Source organism: Hippoglossus stenolepis, chromosome 7, assembly GCF_022539355.2.
Source record: "Hippoglossus stenolepis isolate QCI-W04-F060 chromosome 7, HSTE1.2, whole genome shotgun sequence".
Taxonomy (NCBI): domain Eukaryota; kingdom Metazoa; phylum Chordata; class Actinopteri; order Pleuronectiformes; family Pleuronectidae; genus Hippoglossus; species Hippoglossus stenolepis.
The window spans coordinates 25,494,670-25,516,328 of NC_061489.1; the positions used below are offsets into that span (position 1 = coordinate 25,494,670).

Below are 21,659 nucleotides of genomic sequence, written 5' to 3' on the forward strand. Positions count from 1 at the left end.
GCTTTGTGAAATGTACATATGTGGAGAAGAGCGTGAAGCAAAGAGTAGTTTGTCTTCGTGTCATTCAAAGCAGTTCATTAGGATGTTATCTAATCAGACTGTGGACTATATGATGTTTGGTGTCCCCTTCTCACTGGTGGTTCTAGCTTGTGTGGTGCCCTGGGTGAGTCCATATGAATAACAACCATAAATACCATGAATTATATACAAGCATAAACATACACAAATATACAAATGGAAAATTAATAAACAGCAACCTTCTGAATTCTGACCTTCTTGTCTTTCATGATGCAAAGTCATCAAATACATCCTCAAATCAAATCTGTCCAGCAATTACTGGGTTACTACTGATCACACTGAGTGATTTAACTCATTGAATCAGCTTCTGAACTAAATTAGTTGCACTAGATTTCCTCACTCTCTGCTCCTCAGGCTCCTGGTGGAGAGACCTGAGGAGCTTTGACCTGGAACTACAGACTGCCATGCAAGCTTCTTCTGTGTCCTCAAAAATATTTGACATCTCAAAGTGTATCATGGCCATTCTGAAAGCATGTCCACAAAGCCCTCCAGTGAATTTTTAAGAAAAACCTGACACCTCGAGTCAGACTAACGTGTGCAGGCGCTGGAACAAGCGGAGAAAGACCCACTTGAAACCACCGAGTCGTGTCAGCACTCTGCGGGTGTTTTTCTTCAGCCCCGGGAGCTTTTCAATGAGAAGCGGCAGCAGCATTCACCCGGGAAGTGAGAGCTTCCATTTGCATTGTTACAGGTGGAAACACGGTGTGTATCTCTCCTCTCCAGACTGCTGAGAGACGAACGTATATCAGCTCACGTGGGCGCTGCCTGGTTCGCCGCCTTACAGGCACAATCCCATTTCCAGCTCAGTGCTTTGTCGCCTTGATGACCCGTAATTCATGGAGCTGCAACGCAAGCTGCTGCAGCACGATAGAGCCCGATTCTGTGGCTTTGTGTGGGTTCGTGCACCTGCTCTCCGGCAAACTGAATACTGTTCTTTGGCTACAGCGTTGGTCCTTATTCCAATTTTTTTGTGTGTGAAGGAGGTTGAGGACATCAATAAGGGCTTCTCAATGAGTCCCTTTTGGTTTTATAATACGAGCATTCGGAATAATGGACGTGCCGATTGGGCTGAGGCTCAGATCCGAGCAGCAAATCCATCAAGGTTGAATGCCTTACTACCAACCAGCAGCAGCAGCAGCAGCAGCCCCATCACCAACACCTCTCAGGGACACACAGTCACGAGAGCGCACACACACATTCCTCCCACCGCCACTCGTTACTCGAGGGGCTGACTGACTGACGGAGAAATCAGCCATTAGCAAGGAGCCGTGAGTAGCTCCTTAAATTAATGGACCCTTGTTCATTGTGTTCAGCCGCCAGTTACACTCAAGGGCAAAGCTCTTAAAGAGACATAAACAAAAACCAAACAAAGCAACGAGGCTCTGATGTTTAATTTGGCTGTTTTTTATTCACAGAGTCGTGTGTTCTGCATCGGCTGGTTACTGGTAATCCTTATAAATGGATTCTTAACGTGGATTCGCAGGATCTGAAGGCGAAGGACGAGATTTGGGGCGATGGAAGCGTTCTTGGTCTTGGAGAAACACAGAAGCACAGGAGGAAGTACCTTGACATCTTTAAGCCAACACAACAAGTCTGAAGGAGGGAGGAAGGAGTCGTTGCCACACAGAGCGTCAGACTCTGACACCCAGGGCTGTGGTCTCTGGTGAAACAGGCTGCAGATCTGAAGCCCATACGGCTCAGCTCACACTGCATGAGAAAGTGTCGAAGTTCAGGATATTGTTCACACTTCCATGTGACGCTCAATGGATCTGACACTGTCTCACATCAATTATCAGTTTCCTATTCTGATCTGGATCGTGAATCTGTGGCACAGCATCTCAACCGGAGTCGTGTTCTGACACACACGTGCTTTTTGTCCTTCAATATCTCCATGTTTGAGAATGTGCAGAGCGTAGCATGCACACAAATCATCTTTGCTATTCTAATCTCAGAAAAGCCCGTGCATCTTACTCTGACAGCACACCTGTAATCCTGTAGCTGACAAGACATCACTGAGATTCACTATTATGTGTATTATGTCATTAATCCTTATTAAAAAGTAACGGCACTGAAGCTCAGCTATGATGTACAGAAGGTATTTATCACATCACATACATCACAAGTATTTGGAAGCTTGGGAAACGTTTGACAGTTCTTATGCTTCTCGATAAACTTAACAGAGCAGAACACAGAAATAAGAATGGCAATCATTAGAACACATACCTGGGGGACAACTCACGCAGACGGGAACAAGATGGAACTCCTTACCGAAAGACCCCGGACGGTGACAACAAGGCCCAACTGTTCCTTAAATTCGTTCAAGCTGCACAGATTCATAGATATGAGTCTTGTAAATATGTCACTTCCACAACAGAATGAGAGCACAGGAAACTTAAACCTAAATGGTCTGAGTTTAAAGAAAGTTGGATCGCTGTCTGACGCCTGAACAGAAGTTGTAATCTGGTCTGTCTGAGCAGATCCAGCTTGGATGGTGCTCTTCCTCCTCTTCGTCTTCCTCAGCCCTCTTGTCATGTATTGGTTCATTCCACTGTAAATCTCCCTTTGGCGCCGCACTTTGATTTATTATTATTGTCAGCGAGTGTTCAGTGTGGCCAAGTGGTCATTTTTTTTCAGTGAAGCATTTTTAAATGGTTTCCATGAGAACACAAGAGATTTGAGTTGTGAAGATTGGGCCAAGGAGGCAGAAGTACCTGCTTGGGAAAAGATGGGATTTTTGAGGCAGTGAAAAGCAGATGAATACTTAGTTCATGAATGTCAGGACTTTCTCTTCCACTTTATTCTTTGCTTGAAAACATCAAATGAATGAATTAGATGTGAATAAACACAGTTGACGTGTGTCTGTTGTCTCTAAATCCTTCCAGAGGAGATGCCGTGGTGGTAATGTGTTCTAATTATAATGGGTGGGCTACGTTTATCTGGCGCCTCACATAAATATAGAACTTTCTTTGTTTTTCTCAGAAAGGATAAAGTGATTACATTACAGCCCTTTGTTTCGCTGTCATTCTTCCAGCATGGTGGCGGTGTCTCCCTCACTGGGAAACATTTTCCCAACAGCGTCTGCTTTGTCACGCCAGGAGACGGCGGAATCATATTGACGTCTTCCCTCTGCTCGCGTGTTAATATATTCATATATGACTGCGGTGTTATGGCAATGTATGAAAACACCTCCCCTCCCCGTCCTCTCCACCTCCCCCCATCACGTCCCAATATTTCTCTCCATCTGCAAAGGCAAATGGATCCAAGCGTGGTCTGCTGCGTTCCTGGTGCCAAATTCATTTCCAATGTGGATGAGGCTCAGAGTAGGATTATGTCGCGATTTGCCGAAAAACAATCAAGCCCAGGCCTCGGGACCGCCGACTGAAGTGGTGCTGCACTGAGCCTCATCATCATAACCTTGAAAGACCTTCACTGGCAGCGAGGAAGGAGTCAAGAGGGCCTCTGAGAGAAAAGCTGTGCTGATAGCACCACCCGTTGATCATCTCGGGGAAAAAGAGGAATATCAAAGGCTGTGCAATTTCCAAATACTTATAATAACGTTATTATTATACATTATATATTTCAGGGGAGAAAAACCTACAGTATCTGTACTTTAACCTCTTATAGGGAGGAGAGAAAATACAGTTTAATGGAATATATGTTAACAGGTATTATTAATTCTGCCAGAATAATAATTCAGTTGTTTTACCAGAAAATACAGTGAAGGTATGTGTTGATTATAGATTCAAAGGTCTCACCTTGAACCTATAATAATAATAAATAATTATTATATGACAAATGTTATTATAGCACATAATGATAATCGTTCTTAGAACAAGTATAACAACAAACATTACATGTATTAAAGTCACACACTCTTCGTATTCTCCCCCCTGCCCAAGCACAGACATTCCCCTACACACCCCCACTATATACTAACTCATCAGCTTTAGATTTATTTATCCGCTGCTGTATTTATACTATCTATTACACATCTGCTGTATATATATATTTACTCATATGCTACAAGAGTTATTCATCTGCTGCTCCCTGTTCCTGCACATCTTCATTCACCTTAACTGTGCATAATCTGTATATGTATTTATCTGTTGTATATATATTTATTCATACGCTACAATATGTATTCATCTGCTGCTACCTGGTCCTGTACGTACATTCCTATTAATCCTGCTCTTACTTGATAATTAGTGTATTGCACTGATGTCATTGTTGTTTTCTTTCTGAGAATTAACCTTTGGGGACAAATAAAGTTTATAAAAATTTGAATTTAATTTGAATTCACACCCTCATCCTCCACTTGGACTTTTATTGTGAAAATCCGCCCCCCCTGTCCGCCCGGTACTTCCGTGTTAGCGCCTGTGCTCGTGTCTGTGTCCCAGCTTCAGATCAGCTGCTGCTCTCAGATTAATAATCATGTCTCTGGAGGTGGAATCTGCAGAGTGAGTTCTTCACATTCATTCATGTTCCGTCTGTTTCTCCTCCTTCACGAACCGACTCGGGTCCGAATCCGCGTTTAAATCCCAGTTCGTCTCGACGAGGCCTGGTTCAGCCTGTGTTAGCATTAGCGCTACAAGCTAACCCAGGAGCTAAGCTAACGTGCGGTTGTTGGCTCTGGTTCAGTTGTTTGTGAAGCGGAATTAACTTCGGGTTGAAGTGTTTCTGGTTTATTAGATGAATTAAATGATCCTGTTTCAATTTGTCACCACTTCACTGTGGATTAGATGGAGTTTGAAGGTGGAGCTAAAGTCAGTTAGCATTAGCTCATGCTGCTCTGCTAGATGCTGCAGACCCAGTGGATCCTGAGTTAAACTACAAACATTCAATTAAAGTCACAACAGGAGCAGAACCAATGTTTGATGGTAAAATAGATTTCCCAGTTAAAATCTCCCAGTTTAACGTGTTTCCAGTGACAGATGTTTGAGGCTGATGCTAATATTGGATTTGTCAAATTCCTGCAGAATCCAATTCATTTTAAAATATTAATAATTACCCTTGTTGCCTGTGTTTATCTTTATTTGATTTTATATTCCTTACATGTCTTGTATTTCAGGTTTTACTCTTGCACAGTTTTCTGCTGCACCATCACCTCACAGGCTGTGTTAGTCTAATGCACAACTTTATAAAGCTTCAGTTATTTATCTTTATATCTGTATTAATATTTGGCTTCAGTATTTGTGTCATTCAATCACCTTCTACTTAAAACAACTTTCAATGTCTCCATTAGCACAAAGTTCTTTACAGTGACAGTTTGTAGTGTTTCTCTCTGGATCAATAAAGTTTCTATTTATTTATCTAGCGAAACAACATAAGTAGAAGATGTGAACTGTGTCTGGATTTTATATGTTTGAATAATTATTGTTATAAGCGAGTTGTTGTTATTGACACAACTTGTGAATCACCTTTTCCACAGTATCTCACACTTCCTGCAGCTCCCTGTTTACATGCAGCACGGTGTAAACATTGTAGGCATTCAAAGTAAAGTGAAGATGCTTTCAGATATAACACCATTGATATTTAATATTTATCACTTCACACTAAATGCAGTTAACGCAAAAAGACGTTCAGATCATAGACCGTCTGTTGCAGGACTCGTTCTTCTGATTCTCTGATGGATTCATGGTGTGATAATAAATAATCTTAACATCTGAAATGCTTATAACTCAGGAGTGTATGTGCCAATAAGAATAATCTGTAATAATCCTTACCACTTCACTTTTGAGGCGGCAAAATTAATCTAACCCAATAGTTTGTTTTCATCTCACTATTGTTAATTATACTTATACGACCGTGTGTTCAACTCTTTGTTGGATCAGTTTTCTTTCCGTCTTGATATATTTAATTTAACAACTTGCATCATTTGTGTTTTCCACAGCGTGATCCGTCTGATCATGCAGTATCTGAAAGAAAACAATCTGCACCGGACCCTGGTCACCCTGCAGGAGGAGACCACAGTGTCCCTGAACACCGTGGACAGCATTGAGAGTTTTGTTGCAGACATCAACAGTGGCCACTGGGACACTGTCCTTCAAGCCATCCAGTCCCTGAAGCTCCCAGACAAGACTCTGATAGACCTTTATGAACAGGTGAGGGTTGGATTCAAACATCGTCTACATTTTATCTCCTTGTCAACTCATGCTTCTTATGCCCATGCTCTTACCACTTTATAAACTGAATGCCAGGTGTATTTTGTAGATATCTAACTGTTGATTTCTGCTGATGTCTTTTCTGTAGTGTTGTTGTTTGTGGCATTGTTATGATATTACTGTCCAGAAATCTGTAAATTCTATTGTTTCTATTCAATGAAGAAGTTTGTTTCATCTATAATTCTTCTTACTGTAGATGTTTTAATTGATTGTCTCAAAAGAAAAGCCTAATTTGCTTCAAGATCTCCCAATTTAAACCTAGATCACAGCTGAAATCTCCTTTGTTCTGAATCGGACTGTGTGTTGTCTCCTGACCAGGTTGTGCTGGAGCTGATTGAGCTGAGAGAGCTGGGAGCGGCTCGTTCCCTTCTCAGGCAGACTGACCCCATGATCATGCTCAAACAAACCCAACCAGAGAGATACATCAACCTGGAGAACCTGCTGGCTCGCTCCTACTTCGACCCCAGAGAGGTGAGTCCAAACCAGCCGGTGGAGCGGTGACGACCCTGCAGCTGGTTTATCATCATGGACACACACTGGTTCAGTTCTAAATGTTATTATAAAAGAACAGCTGACGCATCTGTGTTTCTGTCTCGAGCTGTATTTTTAGTATTTATGTTTCCTGTCATTCAGGCGTACCCAGACGGCAGCAGTAAGGAGAAGCGCCGAGCGGCCATCGCCCATGCCCTGGCCGGGGAGGTCAGTGTGGTGCCCCCCTCTCGTCTCATGGCTCTGCTGGGACAGGTATGTGCTCTATAAATCTGCAGGTTGGATGAGTGACGTGTGCATGTTTGTGCTTTTTTTATTAATACTTCTAATACATAAAAGTTCTGCTACCATCCATATAAAGTCCTAACGAGGATTTTCTTTCTCCACCAGTCACTGAAGTGGCAGCAGCACCAGGGTCTCCTTCCTCCTGGTATGACCATTGATCTGTTCAGGGGTAAAGCTGCTGTGAAAGATGTGGAGGAGGAGCGTTTCCCCACTCAGCTCTGCAGACACGTCAAGGTACCAACACCGTCCCATCGTACAGATGGTAGAAGGCTGCACTCAGCCAAGCACACTCTTGTTTTTGTAGGAAACATGTTGTCAAATGCGATTTATTTTTCTCCCCTCCACAGTTTGGACAGAAATCTCATGTGGAATGTTCCCGGTTCTCCCCCGACGGTCAGTACCTGGTCACAGGCTCCGTGGACGGCTTCATCGAGGTCTGGAACTTCACCACCGGCAAAATCAGAAAGGTAGCTGACGCACAAGAGAGACGCACACACAAACCGGATTTTCCTTTCCAGATAATGTCACATTACATTCATACTTATTTCAAAATGACACCTGCTCTGTTGAAGTAACTGTTTCCCTGTGGTGTAAAGGATCTGAAGTACCAGGCTCAGGACAACTTCATGATGATGGATGATGCCGTGTTGTGTATGGGCTTCAGCCGGGACACAGAGATGTTGGCTACCGGAGCGCAGGATGGAAAGATCAAGGTAGAGGACAAACTTTACTTGTGTCTTACTCGTGTTTTGATTTTATTTTGTTATTGAACATTAAAAATAACTTCATGCTATTATCAACAAGAAGAAAGACATTTCAATTGCCATTAAAACATGTTTACGTGTGTGTTTAGGTTTGGAAGATCCAGAGCGGTCAGTGTCTGAGGAGATTCGAACGTGCCCACAGCAAAGGAGTAACGTGCGTGAGCTTCTGTAAAGACAGCAGCCAGCTCCTCAGCGCCTCCTTTGACCAGACCATCAGGTAAACTCCGATCTGAAACACCAAACACCTTCAACCCTTTGTTTTCTATCTAAGATTCATGAAAGTCCGCTGTGGAAGGAGTTGAGTCCTTGGATAATGTTTGTGAACGTTGTTTCTGTGTGTTTTTCTGAAGAATCCATGGACTGAAGTCAGGTAAAACTCTGAAGGAGTTCCGTGGTCACTCCTCATTTGTCAACGAGGCCACGTTTACACCGGATGGTCACCACGTCCTCAGCGCTTCCTCCGACGGGACAGTGAAGGTGAGAGAAGCAGCTGCTGAAAGAAACATCCACGTTATTCATTCCTTCATTTCCTTTTCTTCTTCGCTTTACTAACAGTATGTGTATTATGGTCTGTGTCTTCTCCTCCAGGTTTGGAACATGAAGACCAGCGAGTGCTCAAACACCTACAAACCTCTGGGCACGTCGGCCGGCACCGACATCACCGTCAACAACGTCATCATTCTGCCCAAGAACCCGGAGCACTTTGTCGTGTGTAACCGCTCCAACACGGTGGTCATCATGAACATGCAGGGACAGGTCCGTGTAAACCACCACGACATCAAACATCACAGCTCTTTATTCATGAAACACTCTCTGCTGCTGAAACATTATTTACACTTGAATGTGGAGATCAGGTTCTTTTTTCTACAAATTTGAAATGTAGGTTATTTTTGTTGAAATACGATAAACAGCAAACGGTTGTAATTTCCAAACCCCAATGTCGTCAACACTTTGAATACTGAGGGTTTTAAAAATGTTTTCATTATGAAACCAGGGTAATAAACTGCCCACCTACCTTCTCACATTCATGCTGTGTGTGTTTGGATTCCTGGTGCAGATCGTGAGGAGCTTCAGCTCCGGTAAGAGGGAAGGCGGTGACTTTGTGTGCTGCACGCTGTCGCCCCGCGGCGAGTGGATCTACTGCGTGGGAGAGGACTTTGTGCTCTACTGCTTCAGCACAGTGACGGGCAAACTGGAGAGAACACTGACGGTACGTGGCTGCATCAAAGAGACGGAGACATCACAGCGTGTTCGCTCATCTGCTGCTGATACACAAAGTTCTCCCTGTGAAGTTTTGATCCAAGTGTTGAAAGCAGGATGTGAATATGTGATAGAATAACTAAAACAACATCAGAGAGAAAAGGACCACCTTTAAATAATAATATTAATAATAAACAAGAAAAGACAAAGCTGCATTTTCTTCATGTGCTGTAAACAAACCTGTTTGGACTTTACTGTATTTTCAATCTAACTTTATTGTATAGCATCTCTCATTCAGGATAGTGTAGTTTAAAGTGCTAGAAAATTAAAGACAATAAGACAAAACTAAAACTAAAATTTTACTTTTTGTAATTACACCCTAATAACTATAAAGACTTTTAACGTGTTTAAATGATATTACCACATATTTATTTATTTACATACATTTAAAAAGATTTTTCCTAGTTTTCCCAGGAAGATAATAATGTATATGCTTGTTTATAGACATGCTGTCTTTTGAGAAGGAAGAATTACCACAACCAGAATATTATATTTATATAAATTGTTTTGTTTTGATGTCCAAAGGTCATTTCAGCATAGTTTCATTTTTTGTTGCACTGATTTGGTTTAATACTGAATTTATGCTTGTTGTAAATTCTTGTGATTTACGACTTTTGCTAGAACAAATGATTTCATTATTACTCCAGGATTGTATCTGTAGCTGCTGAAGGTCACTTTAGACATCATCATTTTTCCAACTTAATGAAACTCCACCTAGAATCAGCATTGTTTGATATTGAAGTTTCCTCTCTACTGCTTCCTCTTCGCTATGAACCACAGCATCTCGCTCACATCTCTCTCTCCTCCCCCCCCCTCCAGATCCACGAGAAGGATGTGATCGGCATCGCCCACCACCCGCACCAGAACCTCATCGGCACCTACAGTGAGGACGGCCTTCTGAAGCTCTGGAAGCCTTGACGTGTGGACACCAGGTTGAAACTGGACGTTCTCACTGGGCAGCCGCTCTCCTCTCTCTGGACTCTGTGTTCATCCACAGTGAATCTCTCCCGGGTTCGTGTGGACGCACACGTCGATGATCCGTCACATCCAGCTGCATGTTTTCACGCGGAATTGGTCATTGTGTGTAATTAATAAAAAACAAATGTTGTGTGATTGAGAACATGCAGCTGGATGTTTGTGCAGCTGAGCTTTATTTACCTCGACCTCTGAGAGTAAAGGTTCATCTTTCCAGTAGTTTTTACTGGAAATGTTTCGTTCAATTTCTCAAATCTGACTCTTTTTATATCTTTAAATTACTTTTTCAGTTTGTTCAAGTTCATAGAAACTGTTTCTGTGCATCTTACAAAGCAACTTGTGACACTGAGTTTGAAACAGAGGGTGTCATGTTATTCAAGTGGCGGAAAGAACTAACTGGTCTCATGAAAGCTGCTTTAAAAAGCACGTTACAGTCACTCAAGAGACATTTTCCATTTCTGTTCTCACAAAGGTTTCACGACTCCAGAGGGTTCAGGTCCAGTTGAGGAGTCAGATGTTCAGAACGAGACAGAAACAAGACTTTAGTTCTTGTTTTGAAAATTCCATTTTTTGTAAATATATTTTTTTACATCTTTGTTTTTGTCTTTTCAAGAAGACCTGGTTAAAAAGTTGTGTGTCTGTGTGTCTTTCCTCAAGTCACACTGTCGCCTTCTGCAATATAGAACAACACATTTCAGTTTTATAAGTCATCCTCTCTCCTCCCTTTTCAAAACGTGAATTTGTAGAGACTTTATATTTTCTTTCTTCTTTTTTTTAATCAGGCATCTTTTTTATTTCTTATTCCTGGAGTTAGGCCCCCGGGTGATTTAGGAAACTTCCCTCAGTGCATAAGTGACCAATAATTCACCCAAACCACAGATTGTGTAACTCGGATGTTCAAGTGTCCCGTGTGTTTCTTGTCTTTGCCATTAAAGCTATTTAACCAGAACTGGAACGAGCGTCTGAGAGTTGTGTTGGTGGAGAATCAAAGTATCTGAGTAGTTCTGAACTGTACAGAAGGTTTAAAGAATCAAGGACACCAGAGGTCACTGTACGACCGTCACTAAATGTCTTTGCAGGAGATTTAAGCAGACGTGTGTTATTAGGAGAAATTCTCCAGCCATGCACGGAGCCTTTGTGCAACAGGAAGAGGACTGAACAGTTTGCTCCTCGATGAAGAGGAGGGTTGACTGCATTTAATCCGTGGATAAACTTTGGTGGAGCGGCTGTTGGTTCAACATCTGCAGAGAGGAGAGTCAAGTCTGACAGGAAGAGACATGACAGGGCTTTAGTTGCACCTTCAAAATAAAAGCAAGGTTAAGATGGTTATAGATGCTGATGTTTTCAAAGTTGCTCTTTTTACAAGCAATAATAAGTGTAATATATGGAATTAAAAGAAAGAGTTTCCAGGAATTGTGTTTATAATATTTTTGAATAAAACATTTTTTTAATGCAAAGCATCATTACAAGCTTTAAATTCTGAGCAGAAAAACTAAGTGTGATATTCAGACATGATATGCAAGTAAACCTGATATGTCTGTATAAACAAAAGGTTAATTTCATCCTGATTATTCTCTTGAGCTATTGTGTCTTTAAAACATCAGAAAGTTGTGAATCATGTTGCTTTCAAATTCCTTCATTTATCCAAAAACCTAAAGCCTAAAACCATAATATATTAATTTTACCATCATACGACAGAATAACAACTTTTCCTTTCCTTGGCATTTTTGTAAAACTATGATTGAAAGGTTTAATCTCTTATCAGATATTTAAATTTGTTTGCTTTTTATGGAAATCCATTTCTGTCACTTTAAAGTCAATATTATGAGAAACTTCCTTAAAATAATAAGTTAGAATCTCAAAAAGTATGACTAATCTCAATTTCGATTCAGCATTTACCTTTCTTTTCTCTCACTGGCAGAAATAGGCTTCACATAGTTTTGTATTATATCACGTATGTTCGTGTTTCCTGGTGCATTAAATACATCTCGTCCTCCTGGGTTTTATTTTCTTCATCTGTGCCCGGATGTGGTTCCTGTGTTGTGGGTGTGTTGCCAGTGAGGCTCAGGGAGGATGAATGAGTGTCTGTGGAGTCACTGGAGTTTCTGCAGAGTTCACAGATACTATGGCTGAAGTCCTGCTCTTCACTCTGCTCGTGTTTCTGCATCATGGATCACTTATCCTCGTTTCCTCCGGACCTGCTGACGACTCAGTGACATCCACTGTTGCTTCTCCTTCGACTGTGACCCCCTTTTCTGCAGGAAACACTGTGAGCGCTGCAAACAACACTGAAGACCCCCCCACTGGATTCACAACAGACAAACCTCAGACGAGCAGCAAGCATGTGACTGAAGCAACAGCCGAGAGAAAAGCTCCCAGACCAGAAGCTGAGGAAGAGGATGAAGGGCCTCTGGAGTTTGGTGAGTGCCCACTGAAATAATATTGAATTAATATAAAATTTTCTATTGTTTTTATTCTAATTCCATTGATCTCCAATCAAAAACTCTGCAAGAAGTAATTGTTAAATTAATAATATAACGTGGATTCAATATTACTCTTTTGATTTATAGATTTGACCTGTTTTAAGGATTATTGCTTCACTATAGTTGTACTTTTGTACAACTCTGGTTTCACGTGTTTCCTTTTCCTGTGAAGAAAAACATCTGTGGTGATGTAAAAAACTACTGTTTTGAACGTTGTGTGTCAGTTTGACTGTTAACAAACCTCCCATTAAAAATGTGTTGTTTAACTTGTAAATCAGATGCAACAAACTATCTAGAAGCTCAGAGGTGTTTGAGTTGTGGAGGATGTCAGATGTTCCTCAAAGATTCGTAGATTATCAGAGGGTGAAAACGAGCTTTGCTGGTCTTCGCATATCTGCGGTCAGAGAGTCAGTGTCCGAGGGTTGGGGGAGGATGTTCCGCATTCTACCCTGTGAGCACAGAGAGCTTTCAGCCGTGTTCTACTGATGAAAACCAGATGTGAAAAAATAACAGAGTTACAAGACCCCTCGCTCTCTGTAACTCCTGAAACCCTCAGGTTCATGAAAGTGTTAATTTAACTGTACACTCACTGGGGCTGCAGCCAATCGACTGAAATGTAAATAGACGCAAACATATGCAGCCAAAAAAACCCAGAACACATGAAAACAGTCTCAGATGATAGAGTTGGTTTGTGCTGCTTGTTGCAGCCCTGCACTGAATCCTCATAACCTTCCATGAAATGTGAGAGAAAAGTTTTATCTAAAAGATTCGATGCAAACCTCTGCACGTGTCTATAAACTCTCAATCAGGCAGTGCTAACTTTTCTACATTGTAATAATGATGTTATCTCATAATGACCTCATTAAAAGGTCACAAATCCAATAGGATGCAGACACCTTGAAAATATTGACTTTTTTGCTATTATTTGAAGAGATATATTTCAAAATGTGCTTTTCAGACCATATTATAGTTGGTCTTGACCCTTGACCTTTGATTTATCAGCCCCGAAAGTGAATCATCTGGAGATACGCTCCCAAGTCACATACCCACAAAGTTTGGTGAACATCCGTCCATGCATTGTTGAGTAACTTTGTACACACACACACACTTAGAGAGCGCAGAGTAACACCACTGACCTGAAGTCAAACTCCGTATGTTCGTGTTTCCTGGTGCATTTAACCGTTTGCCTTTTCGTAGCGAGGAGATCAACCAGGAGCGTTGCAAAGAAACCCAAAGTGGTGCCGAGGAAACCCCGAGTCCTCAGCGAGAAGCTTGTTAAGAAAACCGAACCGCAGGTCAAACTGAGCGTGAGCCAATCAGTGGCCGGCACGGACGCGGCCTCACGTATGTATCGGGATCGGCCCTGAAGGATTCAGCATGTCACTCAGACACGGGTCAGATATAAGAGGCAAATAGTTCTCAGTGCTTTCACCTTCAAAGTGGATCTGCTGCAACAGGATTTGCAGCAGATCCACATTTGGAGCAAACGCAGGAAAGCACCAGGAAAACACTTCTCAACTATTTGCTGTTCAAGTTCCCAACATCTGATTCCAGGCTGAGGCAGCACATCCTGTATATCCAGACTTACAAAGAAATCCGTTTAATCTGAGCTGCTTCTCTCCACTCTAACCCGAACCCCTTTAAATTCTAACCTTGGAATACGGTTTGGTTTGCATGTCTCAGTTTCTGCCTTCAGGGATCAGCAATCAGTCCAACAGCTGCTTTGTGTAGGGTTAGGGTTTTCTTGTGTTGCTTGTATACTTGTGTGTGTACTGGACCTGGAACTGAGCCCAGTGTAGTATGTGTGTGTGTTTATATAAGTATAAGTGTGTATGTGGAGGAGAAGCAGAGATACAGTTGTGGAGGTCGTCTGGAAATCAGAGCTGATCCTCATTAAGAATCAATCGATTTTCTGTTTATTCACAGTTTAACTCACAGTGATTATTACACTCATTTACAATATTCTGTGTATAAAACACTTAATTTTCTAAATATATCAGTGTAGCCCACAGATTTTCATCCATGTTGCTTTTCTTTCACGAGTCATGCTACAAACTGCAGCTACGTTTGATACATAGACTGTTTGGATTCTGTCGAAGGTCACGAGCAGAAACACGTTGGTGAAAGAAGATTTGTTCCAGTTGATCAGCGACTGTTTGCAAACTGTTCCCTGAACATGCAACAAACTGCATCAACTTTGAAGCACATTGTGCAATTAAAACCATATTTCAATGACACAAACTCATGTTAATAATTCGGACTAATCCTGCAAAAACAACATGATTCACTTCTGTGAACTTAAGTGAAGTTATCATCAGTTGAATTTGTAATCCTGCACAGCTCCTCTCAATATGTGTTGATCCTGAGCGGATGAAGCTCTGAGATCTCGTGGATAAAAGTCAGGAAGATGAGACGCAACACGTCTTTGATGAAACATCTCATGTCTCCATCTCCCCGACGTCCCCTGTGAGGAGGAAGAGGAAATGAAGCAGATCAGATTTAGATAAACACAGGGAGCAGACAGTAGGTTGTTTGTTGTCCCTCTTATCTCGAGAGGAAGTTTACGTCCTCAGATTCATTCAAAGAAAAATATTGAGATCAAATAAACGCACAAAAAACACAAAGTGAGACCTGATCCTCAGTTTGTCTTTAGGCTAATTGACTGTTTTTGTCTTCCGGGCATCATGTGTCCGTTTGCTGAGTCCGTCCAGGAGAAATCTTTGCTTTGGCAGAAGTCCAGTGGTCGACACCAACAAGGAAACTTTACTCCTTTAAAGCTGAGACACAGTTTGAGTCACAAGCAGCTCCACAGAGATCCAGCTGGACTACAAGGCTAAATGGGGAAACGGCCTTTCAAGGAAATGTCACATACATTTAGTGTTTATTCACGTTGCCTCTAAACCTCAGGCTGACACTTTATAACAGCCAGTAAAACGTCCCAACGCCAGGAAGAGGCACTGAACCCTCCAGACAACCAGCGTCTGTCTGACGAGTTCTGTGGCAAATCAAATCCCTGCTGCACTTTGAAACCTAAGTTTTAAGTTAACACCTCTGCAGACCTTGTTCAACTAATCATCTACCGCCGTCTATGCCCAATTAACCAAACTCCCTCCACTTGCCCTGCTTCTCATCACATGATCATTTTGAAACTGGGATTAAAATCTGTGTCGATGGTGTCAGAGTGTCCTCCGCTGGGCCTGGAGTCCCTGAAGGTCAGAGACACTCAGCTGAGGGCGTCCTCCTTCAAACGCAGAGGGCTGGGACCTCACCGCGGCCGCCTCAACATCCAGGTAACCACGCACACTCACCGTAAACCAGACGCTCGCTCTCCTGCAGCACTGTCACTTGGTACACGTGCACTTCTCTTGTGTCTCAGTCGGGGGTGGAGGATGGAGATATCTACGACGGAGGCTGGTGTGCTCAGTACAGAGACAAGAATCAGTGGCTGGAGGTCGACGCTCGGAGGCCGACCCGCTTCACCGGCGTCATCCTGCAGGGCCGCAGCTCCATCTGGAGGTCAGAGCTTCGCCCAGAGCTTCTATAGCAGCAGGGAGAGGGATGGGAAATGTAGTTTTATAAAGCAACATGAAAATATGTTTATTTCAGAACAATTTCCCTCTATAGTTTAACTGTAGCATCATTTTAAGACCTAGCTTTTCTTGTTTTTTCCTCTCTGGTTGATGACCTTTTATTTTGGACCTTAGCTCCTCCACATCACATGTAGAATAACATGTAGCACATGTGTCTCGCTCTCTAACAGCTGGAACGTGGTGCACACCTACAAGGTCCAGTTCAGCAACGACTCTCTGGTCTGGAAACCGAGTATGAACGGGACCAAAGAAGCTGTGAGTGAAGAGTTTCTGCTGTTACTGATTCTCTCCGACTTTCTGTTCCTTGGTACATTTTCCCTCTTTCACATTTCAGAGCTGCTCTGGTTGTTGAACCAGTGACGTCGCTCATGGACTTTGTTGTAATTGTGGAAAAAGCCAGTGGCTGAATTACAGTGAAATAATTTTCCACTTTCACATTTTCTTACTAAAAAAGACTTCAGCTTATGAGTTGCAACTCAGAAAGTGATGAAATATACATTTTACAATTCAGGGGCTGAAATTAAATGTGTTGAATGTCAGTAAAAACATATGAGTGGATGTGTGACAGACACATTTTTCCACTGAGAGTAATGGTGTCGGTAAAATGTTCAGATTTCTATGTGATATTGATATTTATGGTTTTCATTGAGGTGAAAGAAGATATTTATAAGTCATCATCTAGACTTTGTGGTATTTTGTCGAGCACGCACGTCATTCTGTAAGTTAAAAAGTTCTTCATCTCAAAAAGATGAAATCATAAAGAAAAAGAGAGAAAAATCTCACAAAGATGCACACGTGGAAGTTAAATTAAGGTTTTTTATTAATACTTCAGTATCATAACTTTATCTTCTTCTTTTTTATCTTCTCAAGGAGCTTACCTGTTTCATAGAATCAAAGATAGTTTATTAATTTGTCCACATGAGTCTTATTATAGAGGATTCCTCTGTGTCTCCCTGTGTTTCAGGTATTCGAGGGGAACGAGGACTTAGAGACCCCCGTCCTCGCCCTGTTCAACACGTCCACTGTGGCTCGGTACATCCGGATCAACCCTCAGACCTGGTACCAGAACGGGACGCAGGGCGACGTCTGCCTGAGAGCCGAGGTGTTGGGCTGCACGCTCCCAGGTACGGGCTGCCCGCAGTTTTCATGTTATACATTTTAATGTTTAACGGTTGTAACACACTCCGCTCGAATTTCATATAGATCCAAATAACATCTACGCCTGGCAGACAGAGCCGAGTGAGTCCAGAGACAAACTGGACTTCAGACACCACAACTACAAAGAGATGAGGAAGGTAGGACAGCGAGTGGCGTCCTGAATCACCTCAAATTAATAAAGAAGATAATGTTCTGTGACTTTTCAACTGAGATTTAACACAACCACTAAGTCTGGGGAGATGATATATGTAAAATTCCCATGTTGAAAAATGTAACTGTTTATTTTTATAGTAACTCCTGCAAGGTGCAACTGTGTGTGTGTGTGTGTGTGTGTGTGTGTGTGTGTGTGTGTGTGTGTGTGTGTGTGTGTGTGTGTGTGTGTGTGTGTGTGTGTGTGTGTGTGTGTGTGTGTGTGTGTGTGGTCCAGTCTGACCACCAGAAGTAAATATTATGTGAGGTTTCACTTCACCGTGACAGTGTCCTCACTGACCTGCTACTACCTGTGGTCAGTTTAAAGACACCGTCCTGGGTCTGATGGTCAGAAAACAGCCACACACACACACACACACACACACACACACACACACAGAGACAAACACCGTGGGAGCCCGTTGGAATGTTGGAATAAGCTCAGCATTTAAATTTGGTTCAGACAGATTTGTGGATGTTAATTTACGTCTCATCCAATAAACGCATAAAGCAAATTACTCAACTCATGTTAGTGTCTATATCTATTAGAGAGACAGACAAATAATTACTAGTTAATTGACAGTTAACTCAACAAAATCTTGAAATTCACTTTACAAATATTATTTGAGGTTAAAATATGTCAAGTTTGAGAAGTTTCTGAGGTTTTTCTTTCTTTCAACATGTGGTTTGTTTGTTTGTTTCCCAGCTGGGACTCGAGCCCACATGTTCTCACTCAGTCAGATTCCACTGACACTCAGAGTTTCTGTCCACAGCTGATGAAGTCCGTGCACGAGTCGTGTCCTGACATCACTCGTATCTACAGCATCGGAAAGAGCTACGGGGGCCTGAAGCTCTACGTCATGGAGATCTCCGACAATCCTGGGAAACACGAGCTGGGTGAGACGCTCGGAGAAAACCGATGTGACGGTTCAAAACATAACCTCTTGCATCTCATCATGACATCACTCAGTTCTGGCCCCAGTGTCAGTTTTCGGACTGGGATGGTGACTCTTAAATTACTGGTTCCTGCAGAACAACTCCGACCAAAACCCCAGCACCACAGAATCTGCTGTTTGGATCCACCTCCGTTAAACAGATCAATTCATCGACCTCATGCATTTAAAATATGTCGTCGTGTGCAGGGAAACTGATTTTTATATGCAAAGAATAAATATATATATATATATCTGCACAAACCCAGATCAGCAGACTCTCAGAAACACAGTGTTCAGAGAAGTGGAACTCCTCCACATTATTGGTTTTGAGGGGATGTGTGAGATTTCAGAGCAACTTGTGAGAGAAATGTATGTGAAGCAAACAGGAAGGAGATCCAGGTCCTTCTCCGTGAAAACACAGATTCTGTTAATAACAAAGTTCTGAGCACAGACTCCTCATCCTCACAGCATCTGATTGTAACTGCACATTAAAGATATTAGATTTATTTGCTAACTGTGTCTTGATTTATAATTTCATATAGACTTTATTGTATCTGTATTAACTCATCTGGACATGTCTGGACTCTGAACATGAGCAACACCAGAAGTAAAAGCATTAAACTGTCAGACTGTATATTAGAACCTATGATCGTAACCTGTTTGTTTGTGGTGCCGCCCCCTGCAGGTGAACCAGAGTTCCGATACGTTGCAGGGATGCACGGGAACGAGGTGCTGGGCCGAGAGCTTCTTCTCAATCTGATGCAGCACATGTGTGAAGAATACAAACGTGGCGACCAGCGCATCGTCCGCCTCGTCAAGGAGACTCGCATCCACCTCCTGCCCTCCATGAACCCTGATGGCCACGAGACGGCTTTTAAAAAGGTGCCTGGGACTCTGGATAAAATGATCAGACACCTGATATATGAATTAAAACAACCTGAACTTCTCCATCCTTCTTCATCTCCGTCATCCTCAGGGCTCGGAGCTGGCCGGTTGGGCCGTGGGCCGTTACAGCTACGAGGGAATAGACATGAACCATAATTTTGCCGACCTGAACTCAGAGATGTGGAACGCCATCGAGCTGGAGACGGACCGGTCCAAGCTCATCAACCACTACTTCCCCATCCCTGAGGCGTACACCTCTGAGCAGGCCTACGTACGTACACACATATATATACATATATATACACCATTTAATTTGTTACTCTTAGTTTGTCATAGTGGAGAAAACAGGTTTGAGTTAAAGACGTCCTCTAAACATCTGTATAATCTGAGCTGGATCTATTTTCCCCTGACTGACATCAGGTGGCGTCAGAAACCCGAGCCGTGATCGACTGGATGCAGCACATCCCGTTTGTCCTCAGTGCCAACCTCCACGGGGGGGAGCTGGTGGTCGCCTACCCGTTCGACATGACCCGGGACTGGGCCCCTCGGGAGCACACGCCCACCCCCGACGAGAGCTTCTTCCGCTGGTTGGCCACAGTGTACGCCAGCACCAATCAGGTCCACCAGTCCTCCTCCTGCTGAATGAAGGAAGTGTTGGATTGTGTCGTCATTGTGTCGTGACCATGTTGTTGTCTTCATCTCTTGTTGCTGCAGGTGATGTCCAACCCGGACCGGAGGCCCTGCCACAACAAGGACTTCCTCAGATACAACAACATCATCAACGGAGCCGACTGGCACAATGTACCAGGAAGTAAGAAAGTGTGCGTTTCCTTAACTTAGCTTGATCTAGAGTTATTTTTCTGAAATTCATAAGCTTATATTCTAAGAACTGTATCGTTTTATTTGTCTGTGTTAAGGTCAAACTTTCCAGAGCCCTTTAACTTTATTTCTTTGGTGTATCTAGCTGTCAATCAACATATCAATAATTCTATATTACTTAGATAGATGGATAACTTTATTTTGAACGTACAGACTTGTTGTTGTCCAGGAGGGAAGTGAAGTTTTACAGCTTCAGGCCTAAAACACAGCTGCTCCTGTGTTGTGGCTCCTGCAGGTATGAACGATTTCAGTTACCTCCACACCAACTGCTTCGAGGTGACGGTGGAGTTGTCCTGTGATAAGTTCCCTCACGCCAGCGAGCTTCCCATCGAGTGGGAGAACAACCGAGAGTCTCTGCTGGTTTACATGGAGCAGGTCGGCATCAGTGCTTCTCTCTCTTTAGTTCTCTACTTTCTCTGATTTGTCGCTATTTGCAGAAAATTGTTTTATACGTCATCAAATTGTTCCAGGTTCACCGGGGGATTAAAGGTGTGATTCGGGACAAAGACACAGAGGCTGGAATAGCAGATGCTGTAATAAAAGTTGATGACATCGATCATCATATAAGATCAGGTACAGTTTCACATCTCACCTCGGATTTTAAATCAAGGAGGATAATTAGAGATTCTCTTCATCAAAACTAGAATACGGCACATATCACTGCCAAGATGCACCAAATCTCACACGCTCATAGAAATCAGATATCCTTAATATGCCTGATTGTTTTTCATCAAGATCCATTTATTATTATTTGTCAGTAAATTAACAAAATGTCAAAATGCCATATTTCTCACTGCCCCCTGATCAAGATCAATATTTAATGGATTTTACCCTGACTCATACCACAACCTTCCACATGGTAATTTATCCAGTAGTTTTTTGCAATGTTGCTTACAAACAACAATACAAACAAACACAGATGAAAACATTGGTAATAAACACATTTATGAATCTTGGAAGTTTAGATTTTTATTCAGTCACTCAAGGTATTGTTCTAATAAGTTGTAGCATATGTTTTAAAGTGCAAATGCATATGGAAAACGTGGATGTAGCTAGTAAAGAATATAATATACAGTAATATTCCTCCATCATAGTATTCTGATTTAATGCCTTTACCCACATCACACTTTCCCAGTTGCTGATGGTGACTACTGGCGGCTGCTGAATCCCGGCGAGTACAAAGTGACAGTGAGCGCAGAGGGATACCTCCGCTCCTCCAGGACCTGCCGGGTCATGTACGACCACTACCCGACCATCTGCGACTTCCGCCTCACCAAGATCCCCGAGCAGAGGCTGAAGCTGATCATGGGGAAGGGGGGGAAACTCTCCGGGGACCTGCAGCTCAAACTACGTCAGCTGCGTCTGCGTAAACTCCGGGTCACCACGAAGGCCATCAACCAGAGGCGGGCTGCTGCAGCCAAACGGGCGAAGAGGGTGTGATGAAGAGAAGAGAAGAAGAAGAAGAAGAAGGAAGAAGAAGGTGGGGGTGGAGGATAACATGAGAACAAAGCAGGACTTGTTCAGTTCA

General features: G+C 42.6%; 2 protein-coding genes across 3 annotated transcripts; both read left to right on the forward strand.

Moving 5' to 3' along the window:
- Positions 1-4,426: 4,426 nt before the first annotated feature.
- Positions 4,427-10,961, forward strand: smu1a (SMU1 DNA replication regulator and spliceosomal factor a). The gene is made up of 12 exons (XM_035162035.2): positions 4,427-4,535; positions 5,969-6,179; positions 6,558-6,710; positions 6,873-6,983; positions 7,119-7,247; positions 7,361-7,480; positions 7,610-7,726; positions 7,867-7,994; positions 8,128-8,254; positions 8,366-8,533; positions 8,835-8,987; positions 9,857-10,961. Exons 1-12 carry the CDS (start codon positions 4,510-4,512, stop codon positions 9,953-9,955), a joined length of 1,542 nt encoding a protein of 513 aa, XP_035017926.1. The 5' UTR covers positions 4,427-4,509; the 3' UTR covers positions 9,956-10,961.
- A 1,125-nt stretch (positions 10,962-12,086) lies between these two features.
- LOC118112415 (probable carboxypeptidase X1) lies at positions 12,087-21,590 on the forward strand. 2 transcript variants are annotated; one of them, XM_047340697.1, is made up of 16 exons: positions 12,087-12,432; positions 13,693-13,839; positions 15,421-15,423; positions 15,676-15,785; positions 15,872-16,011; positions 16,256-16,340; positions 17,050-17,209; positions 17,289-17,380; positions 18,206-18,329; positions 19,053-19,249; positions 19,344-19,523; positions 19,673-19,870; positions 19,967-20,063; positions 20,367-20,506; positions 20,602-20,704; positions 21,267-21,590. In XM_047340697.1, exons 1-16 carry the CDS (start codon positions 12,090-12,092, stop codon positions 21,569-21,571), a joined length of 2,424 nt encoding a protein of 807 aa, XP_047196653.1. In that variant the 5' UTR covers positions 12,087-12,089; the 3' UTR covers positions 21,572-21,590. The 2 variants fall into 2 exon arrangements, with proteins under 2 accessions (XP_047196653.1, XP_035017593.1); XM_035161702.2 differs by lacking the exons at positions 13,693-13,839; positions 15,421-15,423.
- The last annotated feature ends 69 nt before the right edge of the window (positions 21,591-21,659 follow it).

What these genes read in the sequence shown, in the direction of transcription:
- smu1a (XM_035162035.2), top strand. Translation starts at nt 4,510, where the DNA reads ATGTCTCTGGAGGTGGAATCTGCAGA. An exon ending in CCTACTTCGACCCCAGAGAG is followed by an intron (nt 6,711 to 6,872) that starts GTGAGTCCAAAC and finishes CCTGTCATTCAG; the next exon opens with GCGTACCCAGACGGCAGCAG. An exon ending in CCACCGGCAAAATCAGAAAG is followed by an intron (nt 7,481 to 7,609) that starts GTAGCTGACGCA and finishes TGTGGTGTAAAG; the next exon opens with GATCTGAAGTACCAGGCTCA.
- LOC118112415 (XM_047340697.1), top strand. Translation starts at nt 12,090, where the DNA reads ATGAGTGTCTGTGGAGTCACTGGAGTTTCTGCAGAGTTCACAGATACT. An exon ending in ACTACAAAGAGATGAGGAAG is followed by an intron (nt 17,381 to 18,205) that starts GTAGGACAGCGA and finishes TTCTGTCCACAG; the next exon opens with CTGATGAAGTCCGTGCACGA. An exon ending in TCCTGGGAAACACGAGCTGG is followed by an intron (nt 18,330 to 19,052) that starts GTGAGACGCTCG and finishes CGCCCCCTGCAG; the next exon opens with GTGAACCAGAGTTCCGATAC.